At 34.7% G+C, this 27,397-nt stretch overlaps 1 protein-coding gene across 2 annotated transcripts in view; it reads right to left on the bottom strand.

Annotated features, from left to right (window-relative positions):
* Nucleotides 1-27,397, bottom strand: part of AFG1L (AFG1 like ATPase) — a 193,709-nt gene that overhangs the window by 81,861 nt on the left and 84,451 nt on the right. For both annotated transcript variants that reach the window (XM_039237448.1, XM_039237449.1), the window contains exon 7: nucleotides 7,186-7,244. In XM_039237448.1, coding sequence (XP_039093379.1) covers nucleotides 7,186-7,244 — 59 coding nt within the window. The remainder of the gene's footprint in view (nucleotides 1-7,185; nucleotides 7,245-27,397) is intronic.

Raw genomic sequence — 27,397 nt, 5'->3', positions numbered from 1 at the left:
GAGAATTTTGAAAGCAGCTAGGGAGAAAAGGGCCCTAACATACAAAGGGAAACCTATCTGAGTGGTGACAGACCTATCTACTGAAATGTGGCAGGCCAGAAAGGAACGGCAGGAGATCTTCAATGTGATGAACAGAAAAAACATGCAGCCAAGAATCCTCTATCCAGGAAGCCTGTCATTCAGAATAGAAGGAGAGATAAAAGTCTTTCCAAATAAACAAAAATTGAAAGAATTTGCCACCACTAAACCTGCCCTACAAGAAATCCTGAGGCGGACTCTCTAAAGGAAGTGTTGCAAGGAATGCAGGATACCAGAGACACCACCACAAGCATGAAACCCACAAAGGACACAATGACTCTAAACCCATATATTTCAATAATAACACTGAATGTCAACGGGCTGAATGCTCCAATCGAAAGACATAGGGTAGAAGAATGGAAAAAAAAATCCATCTATTTGCTGTCTACAAGAAACACATTTTAGACTGGAAGACACCTTCAGATTAAAAGTAAGGGGATGGAGAAATATCTATCATGCTACTGGAAGTCAAAAGAAAGATGGAGTAGCTATACTTATATCAGACAAACTGGACTTTAAATTAAATACAGTAACAAGGGATGAAGAAGGGCATTATATAATAATTACAGGGTCTATCCATCAGGAAGAACTAACAATTATAAATGTCTATGCACCAAATATGGGAGCACCTAAATATTTAAAACAATGAATCACAAACAGAAACAATCTTATAGATAAGAATGTGCTAATAGCAGGGACTTTAATACTCCACTTACAGCGATGGATAGATCAACCAGACAGAAAAAGCATTAAAGAAACAATGGACTTGAATGACACATTGGACCAGATGGATTTGACAGCTATATTTAGAACTCTACATCCTGAGGCCATGGAATTCACTTTCTTCTCAAGTGTGCATGGCACATTCTCCAAGATAGATCACATACTGGGACATAAAGCAGCCCTCAATAAATATAAACAAATTGAGATCATACCATGCACCCTTTCAGATCACAATGCTATGAAACTTGAAATCAATCACAGGAAGAAGTCTGGAAAACCTCCAAAAATATAGAGGTTAAAGAACACCCTTTAAAAAAAGACAGAGACTTCTACTTTTGGTCAAGGCAGAGTATTTAGAGGTCAATTTTGCCTTCCTGCCATTAAGCACTAAACACTGGACAAAAAATATAAAACATCTACTATCAGACATAATACAAGAAGAAGACACAATCCCTGAGATGTGGGAAATAAAGCAGTCAAGAAAGCATTACATTTCCCATGGCTTTCTGTTAGAGGTAATTTCTAGCCTGCAACACAGCAGTCTAAATGAGTTGGGGAGACAAGTGATCAGAGATTTAGGAAGTTGAGGTAGTTGGGATTTGCATGGCAGAGTTCAGTAAAAAAGGAAGCTATGCAGAGAAAGAGCTCTAGAATATCTGCATCAGGAATGCATGTAACCTTTGGCTAAATATTAAATTGCATGTGCATAAGGTGAAACTTCAAAGACTGGGGAAAGAACAATCCACACAAAGCTGGGAGATATAAACATTCTCAACAGCCAGTGTACAGAGAAGTCAGTGACACTAAGGGGATTCAGTAGAGACCCTAGAAGGGTCACATCTAGAAGTAAGGGTAAATTATTGTAGAGTAAAGGCTACTTGAGACATACTGTCAGAGCTTAGAAACAAACCTCAAGGGGTTTGTTGGCTCAGTTGGTTAAGTGTCCCACTCTTGATTTCAGCTCAGGTCATGATCTCACAGGTTCATGGGATCAAGCCCTTTCCCACTCTCGTGTTCTCTCTCTTAAAATAAATAAACATTAATTTAAAAGCCTCGAAAAAACAAAGCTGATCTGCAAGAAACTTAACCACTTGCCAAAATAAAATTCAACAGCCTTAAAGGAAGTAACATTCAATATAATCATTACAATGTCCAGCATCCAATCACAAATTATTAAACTTGCCAAGAATCAGGAAAGTAAGAACCATAACCGGGGGTGGGTGAGGGAGAATCAGAACACAAAAACAAAACCAGAAATGACAGAAATGAAGGAATTAGCAAACAAGGACATTTAATAAACTGACTTCTACTTCTGGGAAGATGGAGTAAATATCCTTTCTCTGTCCCTTTTGACATGTACAATTTAAAATCCTGGAGATCATATATAAAATAAACATAGGAACATACTAAAAAGTGGAAAGATCAAAAAAGAGGTAGGGATCTCAAGACCTGAGAAACAACAGAATGGTGAGTTATCTGTTTTTCTTTTCAAGTTATATATTTCAGACTTGGAGCTGAAGAAGCCAGCAACCCAGAAATACCAGTGGACATGGACAAAGGAGGACCCAGGAAATAGTCAGCATAGCAAAGAGGAAACTTTTCAACAATAAATTGTACTGCAGCAAACACCAGAGTGGGGAAAAAACTCTGGTGCCACCTCCACTCATTCCAACAAAGGCTGAGTGGAGCCTAGAAATACATTCTCACAAGGCTGTTAGGCAACACCCCAACTCTCCTTCCAGTGATGTCAGAGAAGGTTAAGTAGGGAACTGAAACTTTCATCCCTGGGGCACCTGCCTGGCTCAGTCGGTGGAATGTGCAACTCTTGATCTCAGAGTTGTGAGTTCAAGCCCCATGTACAGGTACAGGTTACATAAATAAATAAATATTTAAAAAAAAATATTCATCCCTGCCAGTCTATAATGAGCACCCCACCTTCCCTATGCCAGTGATGTCAGTGGAACCTCTCTGTCAGCAGAAACAAGGATCAGCTGCTCAATAGATGCTGATAAAGAACCTGAACTTTTATCTATAACTAGCAATAATTAGACACTACCTAGCTTTCTGTTAGAACAGTGCCCCAAAAAGCCATCTAAAACTCAAGTTTAAAGATGACAAACAAATGGCCAATAAGCACACACATCATTAATCACTTTAGAAACATGGATCAAAACTACAATGATTACACATAGAAGAATTAAAAGGACTCAAACAAATATTTGTACACAAGTTCAGAGCAGCATTATTCACAAAAGCCAAAATGTAAAATCAACCCAATGTCTATCCACAAACGAACAGATGAACAAATTGTGGTATATATGTATAATGGAAACTTATTCCTTAAAAAGGAATGGAATCTGACACATGCTACAACATGGATGAACCTTGAAGACATTATGATAAGTGAAAAAACCCAGACACAAGAGAGCAAATATTATATGACTCCATTTATGTAAGGTACCTAAAAATGGCAAATTCACAGAGATAGGAAGGATGATGGTTACCAGGAGTTGGGAGAAGAGGAGAATGGGGAGTTATTATTTAATGAGTACAGACTTTCAGTTGGGAAGATGAAGTTCTAGAGATAGGTGGTGATGATGGTTGCCCAACCATGTGAATGTGCTTAATGGACCTGAATTGTACACTTAAAAATGCTTAAAATGATAAATTTTATGTTATATATATTTTATCACAATAAAAAATGATTTAAAAAATAAGGTACAAAGTCTCATGACAGATTATGAAAATGCCCAAATCTGAAATGGAATTCATTCATACTAAAAACCAGGAAGATCTAACACTGTAGAAAGACAATCACTAGATGCCAACATCAAGATGACAGAAATGTTAGAATGATCTGATAAAATTACCCAATGCATGTGCAATTTAAAGCAGACATGACACAAATGCTTCAACAGACAATTATGACTACGTTTGAAACAAAGAAACTTGTATCACTACTTAGTAAAAAACTTCATTATCAAAGTTCCATTCACAAGCAATATTTAATCATTTTAAATCTGCATGCAACTTATAACATAGCCTGGAAATATGTAAGGTCAATGACAGAATTATCAGAGAAACAGATAAATTCATGATCATAGTGAGAGATGTTTTCCATAAGCTTCATAATAATTGATGGGGAAAAATAATAAAAATTTGAATAACACAATTAACAATTCTAATCTAATGGGTATACTGTGTTATATATACTATCCCATACAACTGTACGTGAGCACTCATTATTTTTAAGAATACAGAGAATATTTTTATAAAAATCGTCCATATATTAGGTCATAAAGCAAATTTCAACAAATTTCAAAGGATTTAAGTTGCACACATATCCTCTGACCTCAGTGCAATTAAGCATTTGTTAAGACAATAGTAACAACAGGAAATTTCATATGCTTGTTTGGAAATTAAGAAACATACTTCTAGGTAATACATGGGTTAAAGAAGAAATCACAATAGAAATTAGAAAATACTTTGAACTTAACAGTGAAAATACTAAATATAAAAATGTAATGAATGCAGCCATTTAGGGGAAAATACATAGCCTTAAATGCATTTAGGAAAGAAGATTGAAAAGAGATTTTAAAAAAATTAATCTTAGTAAATTAGAAAATGAAGAGCAAGATAAATTCAAACAAAGTGCAAGTAAGAGCAAAACTGGAGCCTCCCTACTTAAATGGCAGTGGAAATTATATGTAAGGGTTAGTTTTTTGTTTTGTTTTGTTTTGCCTTGCTTTGTTTGAAGGAGTTACTCTAGGAGGGCTTCCTAGAGGAGATGTACCTGAACATTTTCTATATCCTTTCCAGTACTATTACTTTTTCTATTCTATTCTATTCTTTAATAAATTGTGATAAAATATACATAACAAAAACATTATCATCTTAATCATTTTAAGTGTGCAATTCAATGGCATTAAGTACAGTCACAATGTTATACAACCATGACTAATGTCTATTTCCAGAACCTTTTCATCATCCCAAAGACAGACTCACCCATGAAATAATAACTACCCATTCCCCTCTCCTCTCAGCCCCTGGTGACCTCTATTTTACTTTTGTTTCTCTGAATATGCTGTTTTTAGACACATCATATAAGTGGAATCATATATTTGGCCTTTTGTTTCTGACTCCTCTCACTTAGTGTGTTTTTAAGGTTCATCCACAATATAGCAAATGTCAAAATTTCATTGTTTTAATGGCAAAACAATAATTCATTGTATGAATATAATACATCTTGTTTTTTAATAGCATATTAGTCCTCCTCATCATTTCTACTATCTTATAAAAACATTATTATTTACCAAGAACTTATATAGGCTCTTGTTATATACTACAAGCAACAAATCACAAGTTCTTGTAGTGAATTACCAATTTGTTACCACTTGATTTATAGGAGAGAACATAACAGAAAAAGTGAATATACACTGTACCTTTTCCCCAATTAAATTTCTATCTGGTTTATAGTCTCTTTTTATTAAACCAAGGTTCTCTACTTATTTTAAGACTGACTTCTATCTATTTCTCTCAGCAGGGATAAAATACAAGGGTAACGCTCGCTAGCATATGTGAAGAGGCAAAATGTCATTTAAATACATATGAAACAAATTTTCCTTACAAAGGAAACCTCATATGCCAGCGAAACCAGCCACAGCATGTATTTACCTGGCTGATGTTTTGTTACATGTGAAAAATCTTTTGAATAAATGGGACATTTTAAATACTTTCTTATCCAATACAGTATTCGGTTTCCTAGGAATTTTGTGTTCAGTTTCAAATTGTACATTATTTATCTTAGTTCTTGTTCAATTTCAAATTTGGATAATTTATCTCTTTAGGTTCCTTCATCTCAAAAAAAATGAGGGTAAGAAAGCGAAAAAATTAAACCCAATCTGGCCAATTTAGTTATTAATAATGCTATTATATATTAAAGTATGACAAGTTACTGGCCAAAAAATAAGGTTTGTGGTTTAAAAAAAAAGTATACATACAAAGTTCCCTGAGAATTTTTAACTTGTTTTATCCTGTGAGCCCTCTCTCTTTACATTTTATATATTCTATGCTACATGAAGACACTATTTTTAGTACCCATTTTTCTTAGTTTCCTTGTTTATATTTTGGTATCTACATATATGAAATTACTTTGGATTCCCAGCATGAAGAAAACACTGTAGATTTACCTTCCCCCCAACACAAAACATGAATATAAAGGGGAAAAAATGACTAAAGCATAAATCTTCAAAGAGTACTTTTCCTTACATCTATAAATATCTCAGAGAAATTAAAAGCCTCTGAGAACCTAAAATTGTTCAAGGAAATACATGTTTTAATTCTTCCAAGTATAGCACAGGGAATAAAGTACCAACAACAATATGAAAAAGATTGTCTGACTATATCTTTAGAATATCTGCAGAAAAAAGTAGTTTTGCTTTTCCTTCTTGGTAAGAATTTTTGAGGTTTTAGGTTTTAAAAAATAATACAACTTCATCCCTTCTTTAGTTATATTGCTATAGACCGGGAAAAATTATGCTACTAAGAACTATGGGAATTATATTTTGGCACATATGCTTCTTTTTGGTATATTTTTTGGTATTTCATTTAGCTTTGTGTTATAGATATTTGTGTATGTACTATATGCCCACCTAGATTATAAATGACTTGAGAGAAAGAAACATAGCCTATTTCATGATTGCATTACCCATTATGCCCAAAGTAGCACTTTGCACATAGTAGGTTCTTAATAAATATTAGTAAAATATAGAATTATTGAATAGTTGTATAAAAATTTATTTAAATTAACAGTGAAAAAAGAGGCTATTTTATTCTTAATCATCTGATAATGAAGACTATTTCAAACTCCATGCAGTGATGATACACACAAATATTTAAACTATTTACGTGCCCCAACTTGACATAATTTCATAACTTGATGGCAATCACATTTAAATATATTAGAATATTTTTGTAATAATGCTACTCTAGAATAGCAACTTTAATAGCTGAGAAAACACGTTAAAGACCATTAGCCTGAAAGAAATAGAGAACATTAAACATTTTTTTCAGAAATCAATGTATAAGTTTAAACATTCCACTATAATATTTATGAGCAAACCTCAAATTAAGATTTATAAATGCAAACTATCAAATGTTTCAGTTAGACAATAATTTAGACTATATTTTATAATTTCTCCTGTGTACACATTGATGAATACTATATAAAAAAACATTCTTTTCTCCTTAAGTGTCTTTGACTATAACTATCTAATATCAAAATGAATTCTGCTTGAATGCAAGACCATAGGCAACCTATAAAAGCCCTTAATTTTCAACCAATATAATATTAATAAGTGAACACAAGTAAGTGATTTTCCTTACCTTTAGGATGCCAATAAATGGTACAAAGTTAGCTCTTTGGAGTCCATTTTTATAGAGATCTGAAAGAAAAAATTGATATTAGCTTTTTACTTAGCCTAAAACTAATGTTAACTCATATTTTGGCCTGGAAAATAAAGCTTTTATTTATAAAAAAGGATATGCAAAAGAAAACAAACCAAAATTGATTCCCATTCTGGAACTACACAAAATTCATTATATCTTAATAAGAAGAAAAATTACCAATTATAGAAGGAAGATCAAAAGACATTCAATCAGTTTTAAAGTATAATAAAAAGCAATGAAAGAGTTTTGAAGATATCACAAATATTCCCAAGTCAATAATTCAACAAAACATATATACTTAAAAGTATTTAATATTTGAAAATATAGAATTTTACTAGGAAAGGAATTATATTGTCTTTAATATCAACCTATAGTTAAAATTTCTTAGTACACAATTAAAAATGTGTAACAAGATTAGTGTTTTAAGAAGATACACCAACACAGGGGCACCTGGGTGGCTTAGTCGGTTAAGCGTCCGACTTTCGCTTAGGTCATGATCTCACGGTTCGTGGGTTCGAGCCCCGCGTCGGGCTCTGTGCTGACTTTCTCTCTTTCTCTCTCTCCTAGAAATAAATAAAAATATTGAAAAAAAAAAAAAAGAAGAAGAAGATACACCAACACAGCTGTGCATATATTTGTACCAAGGTTATATATTTACCATGAAGGTGAATAAAACTAAGGCCATTTTACTTTAAAAGAAATTACCCCCAAATTAACATTCCATTCTCAATAGACTGTAAATTTATTTTTTTAAATTGTTTAACATTTTTTAAAATATTTTTTATTTATTTCTAGGAGAGAGAGAGACAGCGTGAACAGGGGAGGGTCAGAGAGAGAGGGAGTCACAGATTCTGAAACAGGCTCCAGGTTCTGAGCTGGCAGTCAGCACAGAGCCCGACGAGGGGCTCAAACCCACAAACCGCGAGATCACGAACTAGGCAAAAGTCGGACGCTTAACTGACTAAGCCACCCAGGCGCCCCTTTTAACCTTTATTTTTGAGAGACAGAGAAAGACAGAGCATGAGCAGAGAAGGGGCAGAGAGAAAGGGAGACACAGAATCCGAAGCAGGCCACAGGCTCTGAGCCGTCTGCACAGAGCCCGATGTGGGGCTCAAACCCACCGACCATGAGATCATGACCTGAGCCGAAGTCGGATGCTTAACCAACTGAGCCACCCAGGTGCTCCATCAGTAGAATGTAAATTTATTGCATTTATAAATAATAAATTGCTAATATCTTGTGCTTTACAATGATAGTTTTCATACATGCATGTGTCAGAGTGCATGTATGTTCAGACACATCTTCATACACATGAACACACACTGTCAAGAGCAAAAATAAAAAAGTAGAAAGGCAACAAATTTTAAACTTTGCATATTTTTCTTTATTCATCCTTTTTTCTTCCTTTTTTTTTTAAGATTCTTTTTAATGTTTTATTTATTTTTGAGAGAGACAGAGACAGCGTGAGCAGGGGAGGGTAAGAGAGAGAGTGGGTCACAGAATCCAAAGACAGTCTCCAGGCTCTGAGCTGGCTGTCAGCACAGAGCCCAACACAGAGCTCGAACCCACAAACTGTGAGATCATGACCGGAGCCAAAGTCGGACGCTCAACCAATTGAGCCACCCAGGCGCCCCTCTTCCTTTCTAAAAAGAGACTTGGAATTTCAGTCAAGAGATTGAAATTTTATTGCATATAAAACATTCCTTTTAAAAGTAAAATCTAAAGTAATAAGATTTTTTAAAGTATAAAAATGTGAACAGTAAAAAGTTTCTCAATGATAAAACCCATGAATTAGATTATGTGTCTCAATTTTCTTTTAATATTGCATTATAGGGTTTGTTTAGAGAAAATTTGAAAACTGAGAAAGATTCAACTGCCACATTTACTTATGGAAATAAAACATGGTCATTAGGAAACATTTATTCTCTATAGAAAAAATATCCATCTTAGAGTGTATTTGCAAATGTATTTGCAAAACTCTTTGGTTAATTAAGGACCAGAGGCTTTAATTCAGTTACATTTAATATTTTTATTTAGAGATATTATAAAAGGTAAGATAATGCTGGCCAGACTGTTGGAATTTCAAAATTCAAAGTAAGAGCTTAACTTTCCTATAATCAATACCTGAAATGAGCAAAATGGCTAAAATGCAGAAAAAGGGTTATAAAGTTAGCTATTTTCAGAGTCTTCCCTAATTACTAAGTTGCTGGGGAAGATGCACAGAAATAATGCTGAATGATAAGAGTTGACAGCCATGATAACATATAAGTGGTAAAATAAAATAAAATAATTTTAAATACACTCAATGTTTATAGCAGCTTTATTCATAAAAGCTACAAACTGCAGCTTTATTTATAATAGCCAAAAACTGGAAGCAATCCAAATGTCCATCACTAGGTGATGGATAAATAAACTGTGGCATTTCTATACAATGAAATACTATTTAGCAATGAAAAGGATAAACTATTCATACCACAAAATAGATGGATCTTGAAATAATCATGCAGAGTAAGAGGCCAGGAGAAAAAAGGGGGGTACATACTGTGTAATTCCATTTATATAAAACTCCAGAAAAAGCACACTGAAGCTACAGTAACAGAAAGCAAATTAGTGGCTGCCTAGGAGAAGGGGCAAGCAGGACATCGACGAGAACACGGAGAGATGAAAAAAGGGAAAGAGGAAAGTTTTGAATGTGATGGAAATGTTCATTATATTGACTTTGGTGGTTATGTATACACATGCCAACATTTTGTAAATTGTATCCTTCAAATATGTGTAATTTACTGTATATTATATATAGTTTAATAAGTTCTTCTAAAATATATTGGGAAAAATATCAAAGGGAATAAGGAAGAACACAATGTTATAGAATTAACACTAAGATATTACACTAATGAAAGTTAGTTTTGTTATGGACACATAAGGCTCTGAGTTATGACCTAACAAGCGTGAACCTTTTAGTGGGTCCATGACAATGTACCCACTTGTAAAGTGGGATGTAAAGCTCCACTTGTAATATTTTTGATGAAAAGTTTCCACTCATGAGCAAAGTCAAATAGTAATACCTTTAAGTCTTCAAGGGTTAATTTTTTAAAGGGTTAACTTTTTAAAAATCTGTCTTTATAAGGATATACAATTCAAACTTTATGGTCTGAAAAGTATTTTCCAAACAGAATTCTAAACAAAATTCATTTGGCTTGAAAACCTTTAGGTTTTTCTAGGACACTTAAGTGAAAAAGAGCTGTAGTCATTAAATTGAAGAGTTTTTTGCAATTCAAATATTATGCTAATTATCAATGCAGTAGATCCATCTCCTGAAATGTTATTTAGCTACCAATTTTTTCATATTAGTTGTTTAATATTATTTTTCTTAGATATAAAGATTTTATGATACATTTATATCAACATTTGTCATTGTTTACTAAATACTATTTAAAAATTTAGCAGAAGTTCTTGCCTGCGATTTTTTAATGACCTCTAAACAGAGTTAAGTGAGCACTTGGTCATATAAGAGAGAGTACTGGAATTATGGCACATTCATTTTTTGAGAATGGTTATAAGGACCTCTACATTCCCCACAGTGAATAACTATAATAATACTTACAGATAAAATAGATGCAAAGAGGATTTTTAATGTAATTACAAGGATCTAATGTACATGGATATACAGATATTTTCCTTAAAAATCCAAGCAGAAGAGTTTCTATAAAACCTAATGGTAACCGTATATCAAAAACTACTAATAAATATGTAAAGAATAAAGAGAAAGAAATCCAAACAAATCACTAAACAATTCAGCAAAACATGAAAAAATGGCAAGGATCAGAGAAAATCTTTAGAAACAACCACAAAACAAGTAATAAAATGACAATACATATATACTTATCAATAATTACTTTGAATGTAAATGGTCTTAGTGTTTCAATCAAAAGACACAGGGCGAAAGAACTGACGAAAACCATAAGACCCATCTATATGCTGCCTACATGAGACCCATTTCATACCAAAAGACATCTGCAGATTGAAAGTTAGGGCATGGAGAAACATCTATCATGCAAATGGCTGTCAAAAGAAAGCCAGAGTAAAAATACTTATATTAGACAAAATAGACTGTAAAACAAAGACTGTAACATAGAAGAACACCATATACTAATAAAAGGGACAATCCAACAAGAAGACCTAATAATTGTAAATATTTATGTGCTTAACATACAAGGGCCCAAATACATAAAACAGTTGATAATAAACATAATTACAGTAACATCATAAAGGAATTAACCAATAATATAATAATACAATAATATAATAATAGATAATAATAATACAATAATACCTTAACATTCTACTTACATCAATAGACAGATCATCTACACAAAAAAATGAACAAGGAAACAATGGCTTTGAATGACACACTGGACCAAGTGAATTTAACATATAATTAGAACATTCCACCTAAAACAGAATACACATTCTAGCCAAGTGCACATGGAACATTTTCCAGAATAGATCTCATTTTATTCCATAAAAACAAGCCTCAACAAATGCAAGAAGACTGAAATCATACCATGAATCTTTTCTGACCACAAGGCTATAAAACTAGAAGTCAGCCACAAGAAAAAATCTGGGAAGATCACAAATACATGGAGGTTAAATAACATGCTACTAAATAATGAATGGGTCAAGAAGGAAATTAAAGAAAAATTTAAAAAGTACACGGAAACAAATGAAAATGACAACACAATGGTTCAAAATCTTTGGGATGCAGCAAATGACTCTAATGAAGGTAATAATAAAGATCAGAGCAGAAATAAATGATATGGAACTAAAACCAATACAAAAGAACAGATCAATGAAAGCAAAAGAATCAGTAAAACTGACAAAACTCTAGCCAAATTTATGAATAAAAAAAGAAATAAAATCACAAATGAGAGAGAAGAAATAACAATCAACACCACAGAAATACAAACAATTATAAGAGAATATAATGAAAAATGATATGCCAACAAATTAATTAGACAACCTAAGAAAATGTATATATTCTTAGAAGAGACAGAAAACTTGAACAGACATATAACCGGAAAAGAAATTAAATCAGTAATCAAAAACTCCCAACAAACAAAAGTCCAAGACCTTTGGTCCTACATTTGGTAGAACGCTACCAAAAATGTAAAGAGGAGCTAATACCTATAATTCTGAAACTATTCCAAAAACTAGAAAAGGAAAGAAAACTTCCAAATTCATTCTATTGAGGCAAGCATTACCCTGATACCAAATCCAGTTAAAGACATCACACACACAAAAAAAACTACAAGCCAATATATCTGATGAAAATAGATGTAAAAAATCTAAAATACTAGCAAAACAAATTCAACAATGCATTTAAAAAAATCATTCACCATGATCAAGGGGGATTTATTTCTAGGTTGCTGGAGTGGTTCAATATTTGCAAATCAATCCACATGATACATCACACTGATAAGAGAAAGGATAAGAACCATATATCATTTCGATAGATGCAGAAAAAGCATTTGACAAAGTAGAATGTCCATTCGTGATAAAAACCCTCAACAAAACAGGTTTAGAGGGAACATATCTCAACATAATAAAAGCCATATATGGAAAAAAACCCACAGTTCTCATCATCCTCAATCAGAAAAAAACAGAGAGCTTATACCGGAAGGTCAGCAACAAGACAAGAATGTCCACTCTCACTACTTTTCAACAGAGTACTAGAAGTCCTAGCCACAACAATCACACAAAAAAACAAAAAGATATTGGGGTGCCTGGTGGTTGGGTAGGTTAAGTGTCTGACTTCAGCTCAGGTCATGATCTCACAGTTAATGGGTTCGAGCCCTGTCTTGGGCTCTGGGCTGACAGCTTCAGATTCTGTGTCTCCCTCTCTCTCTGCCCCTTCCCCACTCACATTTTGTCTCTCTCTCTCAGAAATAAACAAACATTAAAATAAATTTTTTAAATAAAAAGAAATAAAAGGCATCCAAATTGGTAAGGAAGAAATAAAGTTTTCATCATTTGCAGATAGAAAAACCTGAAAGACTCCACCAAAAAAAATGCTAGAACTGATAAATGAATTCAGTAAGGTTGCAAGGTGCAAAATCAATACACAGAAATCTGCTGCATTTAATATACACCAATAATGAGGCAGAAGAGAAATTAAGAAAACAATTCTATTTACAAATATACCAAAAATAATAAGATACATACCTAGGAATAAACCTAACCAAAGAGGTGAAAGACCTGTACTCTGAAAACTATAAAATATTGATGAAAGAAACTGAAATGACACAAAGGACAGACATTCCATACTTACAAATTGGCAGAACAAATATTGTTAAAATGTCTATACTACCCAAAGCAATCTCCACATCTAACGCAATCCCTATCAAAATACCAGCAGTATATTTCACAAAATTGAAACAAACAATTATAAAATTTGTATAGAGTCACAAAAGACCCCAAAAAAACAAAGAAATCTTGAAAAAGAAAAGCAAAGCTACAGGTATCACAATTCCAGACTTCAAGTTGTATTATAAAGCTGTAGTAACCAAAGTATGGTATAGGCAAAAATACATACAGTTAAATAGAAGAAAATAGAAAACCCAGAAAGAAACCCACAACTATATGGTCAATTAATCTTCAAGAAAGAAGGAAAGAATATCCAGTGGGAAAAAGACATTTTCTTCAACAAATGGTGCTGGGAAAACTGGACAGCAACATGCAAAAGAATGAAATTGGACCACTTTCTTATACCATTTACACAAAAAATTCAAAATGGATTAAAGACCTAAGTGTGAGACATGAAGCCATAAAAACTGTAGCAAAGAACACAGCAGTACCTTCTTTGACATCAGCTGTATCAACTTTTTCTAGATACGCCTCCTGAGACAAGGGAAACAAACACAAAAATTAACTATTGGGACTCCATCAAAATAAAAAGCTTCTGCACAGCAAAGAAAACAATCAACAAAACTAAAAGATAATCTAAGGAATGGGAGAAGATATTTGCAAATGCCACATCTGATAAAGGGTTAGTTTCTAAAACTATAAAGAACTAATACAACTCAACACCCCAAAAAACACAATTAAAAAATGGGCAGAAGACACAAACAGACATTTCACCACAGAAGACATTCAGATGGCCAACAGACACATGAAAAGATGTGCACCATCACTTACTCACCATCAGGGAAATGCAAATCAAAAGTACAGTGAGATATCATCTCACATCTGTCAGAATGGCTAAAATCAACAACACAAGAAACGACAGGTATTGGCTAGGATGTGGAAAAAAAGGAACCCTCTTGCACTGTTTGTGAGAATGCAAACTGCTGCAACCACTGTGGCAAACAGTATGGAGGTTCCACCAAAAGTTAAAAATAGAACTACCCTATAAACAAGCAATCACATAAATACTGGATATTTACTCAAAGAATACAAAAACACTAATTCAAAGGGATACATCTTCCTCTGTATTTATAGCAGCTTTATTTACAATAGCCAAGATATGGAAACAGCCCAAGTATCCATTAATTGATGAATGGATAAAGAAGATGTTGCATATACACACAATGGAATATTATTCGGCCATAAAAAAGAATGAAGTCTTGCCATTTGCAATGACACAAATAGTGCTGGTGAGTATAATGCTAAGTGAAATAAGTCAGGGAAAGACAAATACCATGGTTTTACACAAATGTGGAATTCAGAAACAAAGCAAACAAGCAAAGGGGAAAAAAAACAGAGAGAAAGGCAAATCAAGAAACAAACTCTTAATTACAAACTGATGGTTACCAGAGGGGAGGTGGGTGGAGGATTAGCTAAATAGGTGATGGGGATTAAGGAGTGCACTTGTCAAACTGAGCATTGAAGTGCTCAATGGAAGTGCTGAATCACTATATTGTATACTTGAAACTAATATGACACTGTATGTTAATGAACTAGAATTAAAATAAAAACTTAAAAAAGAAATCCAAGTGTCAAAACTAACAGGGTGTAATGCTTATTTATATAAGCACGTATCTGTTGAGAGTTGAGAAACCTTTTAGGACAGGGGCACCTGGGTGGCTCAGTTGGTTGAGCGTCCAACTTCGGCTCAGGTCATGATTTCACGGTTCGTGGGTTCGAGCCCCGCATCGGGCTCTGTGCTGACTGCCAGCTTGGAGCCTGGAGCCTGTTTCGGATGCTGTGTCTCCCTCTCTCTCTGACCCTCCCCGGCTCATGCTGTCTCTCTCTCTCTCAGAAATAAATAAAACATTAAAAAAAAAAAAAAGAAACCTTTTAGGACAGATAATTAAAAGGAGCATTCCTATAAATTAACACAAAAAAAGTGCATGGCTTTATGGAACCAATCTGATTTATTCTTCCAGGAGATTCTTATTTTAGTACAGACTACAAGAAAATGGCACCTTTAGACCATTTAAGAAGCAAGAACTATGTAGCTTCCTTAAAATAAAAACACCTAATTGGAGATTAAATGCATTGATAATACAGCTAATTAAATGTTCCCATTTAATGGTATATTATTGTTTTACATTCAACATAGATTCATGAATTCCTACTATATAGTTATGCTGAAATGAGTGCTAAAGACAAAATATAAATAAAATAAATTAACTAGGACTTACAGAATACTTACTAGAAGTCAGGCAATTCTCTAGGCAATGTGTACAAATCACAGTAATACTACAAAGCAGATATTTCTACCTTCTTTTACAGATAAAGAAACTGATACTGAGAGTCTCAGATAATTCGTTGAATTTCCAGCCAGTGACTGGTACACCAAGGAGTCAAGGTCTTTAATGAGGCTAAAACTTGTGGACATTTTCAGAACCATGTTGTGACCAGTTCAGCTTATCACAGCCGACAGACACAACCAGACCATAACCATGATTCAAGGTAAAAAGGGACAGAAGGTATAAACATAATACACAGAGCACAAAGCTATTCACTTTATCATGGTTCAAAGGCAGCTTTACAAAGGCACTAGACCACCTTGGAAAAGTGAGCCGGGCGCCACCAAGCAGCGAGAAAGTAAGGGTATATACATAATATTTAGGTCTTTGATTTTATTAGTAGTTTTCTTTCTGTCCTCCCTGGTTTTTTGTTCTGTTCATTTTTTCCTGACATTTTCAGATTATTTGTATATATTTTTAAATTCCTTTCTCATTTATCTACTGGGCTTTATTTATTTTTTTTGTTTGTTATTCCATGGGCTATGATATATATCCTGAACTTCTCATACTCTACTTAGAATCAATATCATATCACCTCACAAAAAATGTAGAAAACTTATATGAATATAAGTCCATCTAAACTCCCCACTTTATGTGATGGGTGTCATATGTGTTATATCTACATAATAAATCCTAGAAGACAATATTATAATTTCATAAAAATCAATTCTACTATTTTTTAATTAAGAAGAAAAACTAGTTATATTTACTCCAATATTTATCATTTCTGATGTTCCTCATTTCTTCTTAAGGATCCAAGTTCCATCTATTATCATTTACTTTCTACCTGAAAAACTTCTTTTAGAAAACTCATAGTTCAGGCCCATGGTGAATTCTTTAGTTTTTTTTAATATCAGAATTTCTTTATTTTGTCTTTATTCCTTTTTTTCACTGAGCTTTACTTGATATACCATGTTATATTAGTTCCAGGTGTGCAACATAGTGGTTTTACAAGTCTAAATATAACGCTATGCTCACTACAAGTGTAGCAACCATCTGTCACCTGTAACACTATTACAATACTATTGACTATATTCTCTATGCTGTACCTTTCATTCCCATGACTTATTCATTCTATAACTGGAAGCCTATACCTCTCACTCCCCTTCACTCATTTTGGCCATCTTCCCCTCTGGCAACCACCAGTTTGTTCTCTGTATTTATGGGTCTGTTTGGTTGTTTTTTTCTTTTTTTTTTTTTGTCTGTTTTCCTTTTCAGATTCCACATATAAGTGGCATAAGATATTTTTCTTTTTCTGTCTGACTTATTTCACTTAGCATAATACCCTCTAGTTCCATCCATGTTGTCGCAAATGGCAATCTTGTTCTTTTTTATGGCTGAGTAGTATTCCAGTGTGTGTGTGTGTGTGTGTGTGTGTGTGTGTGTGTGTACGTGCATATGTGCAGGCCATATGCATATATATACATCAAATTTTATTCATTCATCAATGGACACTTAGGCTGCTTCCATATCTTGGCTATTATAAATAATGCTGCAATGAACATCAGGGTACAATTGTCTTCGCAAATTAGTGTTTTCATTTTCTTTCACTAAATACCCAGGAGTGAAATTACTGGATTGTAAGCTATTTTTACTTTTAACTTTTTGAGATACTTCCATACTGTTTTCCACAGTGGCTGTGCTAATTTACATTCTCACCAACAGTGCACAAGGGTGCACAAACTCGCCAACACTTGCTATTTCTTGTCTTCTTGATACTAGCCATTCTGACAAGCATAAGATGATATCTCATTGTGGTTTTGATTTGCATTTCCCTGATGATTAGTGATGTTGAACACACTTTTATGTGTATATTGACCATCTAGATATCTTCCTTGGAAAAATGTCTATCAGTACCTCTGCCCATTTTTTAATTGGAATACTTGGAGTTGTGGTGTTCAGTTCCATATGTTCTTTATAGATTTTGGATATTGGATATATCATTTGCAAATATCTTTTCCTATTCAGTTAACTTTCTTATTTTGTTGATGGTTTCCTTTACTGTACAGAAACTTTTTATTTTGGTGTAGTTCCAATATTTTGTCCTTATTCTTGAAGGAAACTTTTGCTTCATATACAACTCTAGGTTGATGGGCTTTTTCCCCTAGCATAAAGATACAGTTCCATGGTTGCTGGCCTCCATAGTTCCTAATGGAAGTCATCAGAAGGTAATCATTGTTCCCCTGTATTTAACATGCTACTTTTCTCTGGATGCTTTCCATACTGTTTTATATTAGGTTTTTAGCAGTTTGACTACAATATGCCTAGCAGTGTCTTCTTGTATTTACTCTGCTTGAATTTCACTGAGCTTCTTGAATCTGTAAATTTATGTCTCAGATTAGGAAATGTGCAGTCATTATTTCTTCAAAAGTTTTTCTGCCTCATTCTTTCTTCTTGCCTTCCAGGATTCCAATTAGAAATATGTTAGAAGGCTTGTTATGGGTTCTACAAATTCTTAAGGCTCTATTTCTTTTCTTCTATCACTTGGTCTCCATTCTTCTTATTGGATAATTTCAAGTTCTCTGGTTCTTTGCTCAGTTATTTCCATCCTACTATTAAGCTCACCAAGTGAATTTTATTTAAGATACTGTCTTTTTTACCCCGAATAGCCAAAGTAATACTGAAAAATAAAACCAAAACGGGAGGTATCACCATCCCAGACTTCAGCCTCTACTACAAAGCTGTCATCCTCAAGACAGTATGGTATTGGCACAAAAACAGACCCATAGACCAATGGAACAGAATTGAGAACTCAGAAGTGGACCCAAAAGTATACAGCCAACTGATCTTTGACAAAGCAGGAAAGAATATCCAATGGAAAAAAGACAGTCTTTTTATCAGATGGTGTTGGGAGAACTGGACAGCAACATGCAGAAGAATGAAACTAGATCATTTTCTCACACCATGCACAAAAATCAACTCAAAATGGATAAAGGACCTGAACGTGAGACAGGAAACTATCAACACCCTAGAGGAGAAAGCAGGAAACAACCTCCTTGACCTCCACCGCAGCAACTTCTTACTTGACACATCCCCAAAAGCAAGGGAATCAAGAGCAAAAATAAACTGTTGGGACCTCATCAAGATTAAAAGCTTCTGCACAGCCAAGGAAACAACCCAGAAAATTAATAGGCAACCAACGGAATGGGAAAAGATAGTTGCAAATGACATATCAGATAAAGGGTTAATATCCAGAATCTATAAGGAACTCACCAAACTACACGCCCGAAAAACAAACAACCCAGTGAAGAAATGGGCAGAAGACATGAACAGACACTTCTCCAAAGAGGACATCCAGATGGCCAACAGACACATGAAACGATGCTCAGCATCCCTCCTCATCAGGGAAATACAAATCAAAACCACACTGAGATACCACCTCACGCCAGTCAGAGTGGCTAAAATGAGCAAATCAGAGAACTCTAGATGCTGGCGAGGATGTGGAGAAACGGGCACCCTCCTACACTGTTGGTGGGAATGTAAACTGGTGCAGCCCCTCTGGAAAACAGTGTGGAGGTTCCTCAGGAAACTAACAATAGAACTCCCTTATGACCCAGCAATAGCACTGCTAGGAATTTACCCAAGGGATACAGAAATGCTGAGGCATAGGAGCACATGTACCCCAATGTTCATAGCAGCACTCTCAACAATAGCCAAAACATGGAAAGAGCCTAAGTGTCCATCAACAGATGAATGGATCAAGAAGATGTGGTTTGTCTATACCATGGAATACTACATGGCAATGAGAAACAATGAAATCTGGCCATGTGTAGCAACATGGATGGACCTTGAGGGTGTTATGCTGAGCGAAATAAGTCAGGCAGAGAAGGACAAATATCATATGTTTGCACGTATAGGAGGATTAGGAGGAACTTGACGGAGGAACAAGGGGGAGAAGAAGGGCGGAAATGGTGGGGGAAAGGGAGAGAGGCAAACCATGAGAGACTCTTGAATGCTGACAAAAACTGAGGACTGATGGATGTGGGGGGGTGGGGGGGATGGGCATGGAGGAGGGCACTTTGGGGATGAGCACTGAGTGTTATGTAGAAACTAATTTGACAATAAACTATTTGTAAAAAATAAATAAATAAATAAAATAAAATATCTTTATGTATGTATTATAATTAAAAAAAAAAGATACTGTCTTTTTTAATTCTAAAATTTAAACTTGGAAATTTTTTATGATTTCTATTTCTCTGCTGAAATTTCTTATCTCTTCATTCATTATGAATATATTTTATTTACCTCATTTTTCTAACAATTATTATCATAATTGTTGCTTTAAAGTCTATTGGGGTTGGTCTGTTTTTCCTCTTGAGGATGGGTCATTCTTTACTCATTCTTCACTTTGAGATTGTATCCTGGGTCTTGTGGATTCTGTTTCATTTTCTGAAGACTGTCAATATTTTTGTTTTAGCAAAAAATTACCTTAGATGGACTCAAATTACAAATGGAAATCTCAGTTCAGTAACCTACCTTTAGTTGGGAAGTTTGTGATCTACTATGCAAATGTGCTTCAATGGTCAGTCAAAGACTTGGGTAGGATTTATACATAGAACTTGGAGCTACATCCATCAAGTTCACTCTGGGATTCACTTCTCATTTCCCTGCAGTAATGCTTGCTCCAAACTCTGCCATATGGTTCTTCAGGCCAGAAACACTGTGGGTTTTCTCTCAGAATTTCAGTCACTGTGCAGTACTGACTTTACCTGACCTAAAGGTGACAACCATTAAAAAAGATATTCTCTCCAATTTTGAACCTTATTCCAGGTCTTATCTGCCCTCTAGAACCTGGCAGACTCTTTTTCTTTTTTTTCTTTTTACTCTCTAAGACTTTCAGATAATTGTGTTTAGTATTTTTTTTCAGAATTTATTATTATTGTCTGCAAGAAGGCCATTTGGCTAGCAGCCTACTCAGCCATATCAGAAGTTTTAGTTTTTAATTGAGAAATGTATCCCATTTATATTTCCTGATGTTGTTTCAAGCTCTTTACCCATATTTTTTTCTGTTTCTTCTGCTTTCTCATTTTTGCTCTGAGAAATATTTTTTATTTGACCTTATTTCTAGTAATTTGAAAAGTAGAAAGTATATCTTAAATTCTAAAATACTTGACTGTATATTTCCCTAATGATAAGTACCACAAAGTATGACACTGTCACTAAGAATCAGTAAACTCTCTCTCCAAGGGGAAGAAAATCTACAAATATCTAAGCAAGCAGTAACTAGAAACATTTATTTACACTCAATTCATTGGTATCATCAATCTTATTTCAAACATTTCTTTTTTGTAAATTCACATTAAGACCTATTTCCTCCAGGGCACGAACTTTTTTTTTCATCATTTTCTTTATTCTATTTCTACATACTTCTTAAGTTGTTTTCCTACATCACTGATTTTCATTTTCTGTAGTTTCAATTGTACATTTTAGTGCTTCTAATGCTGACTCTTACTGATTTAATTTAGTTAACTTAATCTTTAGCTTTCTTTTGTTTCAGTTGATTTCTGAGTAAATAGGTTATCAACTCAAACTGTCTTCTCCCAGCTTAGATCTTCTATATTATACAGTCTATGTGTTCCTGATTTTCAAAGAATATAAAACAAATTCCTAATACCTACTTCTCTCTTTTCTACTTATTGTTCCCATATTATGGTATTTTCTTTTTATATGACCTTGAAAAAGGAGTGGTATGACTAATCTTGGAGAATCTCTATAATCAAGATACATGTTTTTTACCTGGTTCCCCTCCCTACCCTCCCACTTGTTCTTACGCACTTTCTGTCTTTACTGTATGTAGTTCAATGTTAAACAGTGATAGTTGGCATCCTTCCTTTGTTCATACTTGTAGTAGAAATAGCAGTGTCCCCACTAAGCATAATTCTGACCTTTGAACTGATACACACATATTTGGTATCATATCAAAAAATTACTCATCTGTTTAGATTTTAGGGAGTGATTCTATCAAGAAGTATGCTGAATTTTACCAAAGTTTTGTAACTTTTATGACCACAATTGGATATTTTCTCCCTACAAATACTGATATGATAAATTACATTTGTTGGGTGTGTGTGCGCATAACTATTAGCCATCTTTTTAGAGATATCCAGTTTTTTATTTACTGTGGATATGCTGGCTTGAGAAAGGATCACATAGTATTCTTGCCTGGAAATCTAAGCAATACGGAATTATTCTTCAGACTTCAAGCTGTATTACAAAGCTGTAATCATTAAGACAGTATGGTACTGGCAGAAGAACAGACACTCAGATCAGTGGAACAGGATTAAGAACCCAGAAATGGACCCACAAATGTATGGCCAACTAATCTTTGACAAAGCAGAAAAAAATATTCAGTGGAATAAAGACAGTCCCTTCAGCAAGTGGTGCTGGGAAAACTGGACAGTGACATGCAGAAAAATGAACCTGGATCACTTTCTTACACCACACACAAAAATAAACTCAAAATGGATGAAAGACCTAAATATAAGACAGGGAGACATCAAAATCCTTGAGGAGAAAGCAGGCAAGAACTTCTTTGACCTTGGCCACAGCAACTTCTTACTCAACATGTCTGTAGAGGCATGAGAAACAAAAGCAAAAGTGAACTATTGGTACCCCATCAAAATAAAGTTTCTGCATAGCAAAGGAAACAATCAGAAAAACTAAAAGGCAACCAATGGAATGGGAGAAGATATCTGCAAACAATATATCAGATAAATGATTAGTATCCAAAATCTATACAGAACTTATCAAGCTCAACACCCAAAAAACAAACAATCCAGTGAAGAAATGGGCTAAAGACATGAACAGACACTTCTCCAAAGAAGAATATGATGGCCAACAGATATATGAAATGATGCTCAATATCACTCATCATCAGGGAAATTCAAATCAAAACCACAATGAGGTACCACCTCACACCCGTCAGAATGGCTAACATTAACAACTCAGGCAACAACACATGTTGGCCAGGATGCAGAGAAAGAGGATCTCTTTTGCACTGCCGGTAGGAATGCAAACAGGTGCAGCCACACTGGAAAAGAGAATGGAGATTCCTCAAAATGTTAAAAATAGAACTACCCTACGACCCAGTAATTACACTACTAGGTATATACCCAAGGGATACATGTGTGCTGTTTTGAAGAGGCACATGCACTCCAATGTTTACAGCAGCACTACTAACAATAGCCAAAGTAAGGAAAGAGCCCAAATGTCCATCAACAGATAAATGGATAAAGAAGATGTGATGTACACACACACATACACACACACACACACACACACACACACACACACTGGAGTATTACTTGGCAATCAAAAAGAATGAAATCTTGCCATTTGCAACTATGTGGATGGAACTAGAGGGTATTATACTAAGCAAAATTAGTCAGAGAAAGACAAATATCACATGACTACACTCATATGAGGACTTGAAGATGCAAAAACAGATGAACACAAGAGAAGGGAAGTAAAAATAATATAAAAACAGGGAGGGGGACAAAAATATAAGAGACACTTAAATATGGAGAACAAACAGAGGGTTGCTGGAGGGACTGTGGGAGGGGGGATGGGCTAAATGGGTAAGGGGCATTAAGGAATCTACTCTTAAAACCACTGTTGCCCTATATGCTAACTAACTTGGATGTAAATTTTAAAAATAAATAAATAATTAAAAATAAAAAATAATTATTCTTGGGCATTCTAATACTGTCTATAGCATTTTCATTGTAATAAGCAGTAAATTAAAAACTAGAAAGATAACTTCAGTCAATAGGGGACTTTTTTCCTTTTACCACTTTGTGTCTTACTGTCAAAGAAACACAGCTGAGTTCAAATTGCATATTCTATTCCCCATTAAAAAAATGAAAACCTTCATTGTTTTTTGACTGAATAAGTTCTTAAATTTATTTATTAATTTCACATTTTAATTAATGTAATCTATTTGTCTATTATCAATTTGTTGTTAGGGTCTTCATGCTCTTAAATATTTTTTTCTCTATTAGAATATCATGTAATTAACAACATTTTATTTCAGAACCTAAAAACTGAGTAGCATATATATGAAATTTTAATTGTGGATTTTTGCTTTTGGCTTTTCTAATGACCTGGCAGTATAATCTTTGAAAAGTCAACTATATCTATTTGTATATGGGCCATATAAAGTATTTCCCTAAATGACAAAAATGATAAATAAACCATTTAATTGAGGTTTCATAATAATAAGAAATTAAATAAAAACTATATCTAGATACGTTTTATCTGAAAATTTTCTAGCAATTTCCTATTCCTACAGATCTGATCCAAGATCCTCTTTCAAAAGCCTTAATCAGATTATCCCAGAAAATATAAAACAATAGTACTACAAATGTTGCACAACTGTTGCTTAAAATATACTAAACATAGGGCTGCCTGGGTGGCTCAGTAGCTTAAGCGTCCAACTCTTGATATCAGCTTAGTTCATGATCTCACAGTTGTGAGATTGAGCCCCATGTCGGGATCTGCACTGACTGCACACAGCCTGCTTAGAATTCTCTCTCTCCCTCTCTCTAAGCCCCTCCTCCATTCGCTCTGTCTCTTTCAAAATAAATAACTTAAAAAAATTAAAAATAGAATATACTAAATATATTTTAAGCTTGCCAGAAAGTGGAAAAATCTCTACAGGCCAGCAAACAACCAGGAGGCTAAAAGCTAAAGCAGTAATCATGAGCTGATGATGATTTGGGGTTTTAGCAACTATATGGGGGATAGAGGGTGAGACCTTGGAGCCAAGCAAGGAGAGGAATTCAAATTTAAGACTAGGGGGTGCTTGAGTGGCTCAGTTGGTTAAGTGTCCGACTTTGGCTCAGGTCATGATCTCACTGTTCGTGGGTTCAAGCCCCACGTCAGGCTCTGTGCTGACAGCTCAGAGCCTGGAGCCTGATTCACATTCTGTGTCTGCTTCTCCCCCACTCACACTCTCTCTCTCGCTGTCAAAAATAAACATAAAAAAAATTAGGACTAGAAAAAAGTAACATACAGGTAGTAACTCTTTGCTACCTTACTCCCTTCACCCTCTCCCTCAAATATTACTTCCCTTTCTTCTCTTCTACAGGATTTTTCTCTCTTAGGTTTCTAAATTCTGGTGCTACTTTCACTTGGCTATCAATTATTTTTCACTAAAATTATTAATTGCTTACTAAATGTTCTGATCATTTTATATTAAACTTAATTTGTCTATTAATTGACAAGTTATAAGCTATTGAAAGGTTAGGGTATGATAGCAGCTTCCCTCAACAACAATAATCTCCATTCTTGTTTATGAAGTTGATGCTTCACAACTAGAAATGGAGGGAATGAGATGAATGAAGTGGAAGAAAATTAAAGAGAGAGGCTAAAAAAATTAATGAAGAGAAAAACTGGTTTTTCTCCACTGAGAACTATCCTCAGGACCTTTAACCTCCAGACTATTCTATCTTTATTGAATGACAGGCATCACCACCTAGTTGTACAAGCCTATAATTTTCCAGCCTAAAATTTTAAAACAATTTGTAAATCTTCTTTCCCCTTTTCTTTAATATCTACCCTATAACCAGGTACTATCCATTTTACTTTTTGAATATCTTTCAGATCTATCCTCTCCATATCCATTGATATCACCATGTATCAGAGTTTCTCAAACTCAGAACGATAGACATTTTTGGTTAGCTAATTCCTTGCTGGAGGGGCAGTCCTGCACATTATAGGCTATTCTGGCAGAATTCTTGGCTTCCACCAAGAATTCCACTAGAGGCCAATAGCAACACTCACCTCTACTCTGTCTGGTTGTGACAACCAAAAATGTCCCAAACACTGCCAAATTAGCCCCCTAGGTGACAATCCCTGCCTTATGCCCAACTAACCCCATTTCTTACCATGTGCTGTAGGAGCCTCCAAATATGCCTTTGCTGAATCCACTGTATCACTGCACCCCACTCCGCAGCCCATTCTCCACACTATACCCAATGATAGTCTAACTGTTCTTGTCAGTCCCTACTTAAAGTACTCCAAAGTCCTCGCATTTCTCTTAGAATAAAATCCAAAATCCTTATGACTTTTATAAGGTCTAACTGTCTTCTCCAGATTCATGTTGTATGTACTTCCTCGCATCCTACTTTCCTTCCTTTACTGTACTCCAGCCAGTCTGGCTACCTTTCAGTTCCTCAAATGAGTCATTCTCTCTCCAGCCATTGGGCTGCCTCATCCCTCTGAGAAGAAGATTCTTCTCCCACCTCTTGTAACACTCAGATAAGTAGATGCTATTTAAAAAAATAAATAACAACCTATCTGGAGGCTCTAGATTAAAAGCTGTGACCTAAAGAAAAAGTTGAATGCACTTTGATGGTTGGAAAAGAGAACACACTTTATCTAGGACAAAGTAGTAGACAAAGATCAGTGGAGATCAACAAGGAGAAATGATAGAGGATAATGTGTTAAGAGTCACAAAACCTAGGTTCTAACCTCTTTTCTGCCATTTCTTATCCATGTGATTTGTTTTCCATTTTAACTAACTTTTCTGGTCTCCCGTTCTATTAGTTTGAATACATGTCATCACAACCATGACCAGGATACAAAACACCCCCCAAATCCTCTTATGTTACCCCTTTGCAGTCTTACACCTTCCCACAGTAGCCTCTGGCAACCACTGACCTATTTATTCTTTGTCCTATACTTTTATCTTTTCCTGGCACTTATGTATATGTCATCTTCTTTATATTAAAATATTAAGCCATTTATGATGATTGTCTGCCATGGCAAAACAAAACAAACAAACAAACAAACAAAACGAATGTATGACCGTGTCCCTTCAATGGTTAATATTTAGAAAAGGCTTTAAGTTTGTGGTTAATGTCCAATTTTTGTAATCCCACATCTTGAACTTTCAGTCTTCTCTGGAAAAGTGGCTCCACTTTGGATTTCTGCAGGCTACCTTGATGGGCCTGTAACTTTGCTCACTCCTACAAAGCTATGAGTTCCAGAATACTCCTTAACCTTTCCCTATGGCTGTCATTCCTCAGTTTACACTGCTGGCTGAGCAGCAAACTGCGCTGGTGGGGGTAGGGGCGGTGTTTCAAGCTCATTCTACCACCTTGCTATTTATGGACATTGCTCGTTCCCGTATGTCTAAAGGCAATACTGATGACACAGTTAAGTCAACAGTCAGGTAAATCACAGTCTTGACAGATGAGCTCATATGAAAAAACTCACTGCTGTGTCTCATAGAGTTACCACCCTAGTAAATCACAAGTATGCTATCTATAACAGTATATACATTTTAATAAGTGCATCTGATAGAATCATTCACAGTTCTCTGATAGTATAACAGATTAAGCATAACTACAGTTGTTTGAATAACTGGATTTAATAGTATTAATTAACTGATGGCT

This window comes from Hyaena hyaena, unplaced genomic scaffold (assembly GCF_003009895.1).
Source record: "Hyaena hyaena isolate Hyena2069 unplaced genomic scaffold, ASM300989v1 scaffold_123, whole genome shotgun sequence".
NCBI classification, from domain to species: domain Eukaryota; kingdom Metazoa; phylum Chordata; class Mammalia; order Carnivora; family Hyaenidae; genus Hyaena; species Hyaena hyaena.
Note: the sequence above shows the minus strand (reverse complement) of the source record. Positions and strands in the feature narration are given on the sequence as shown.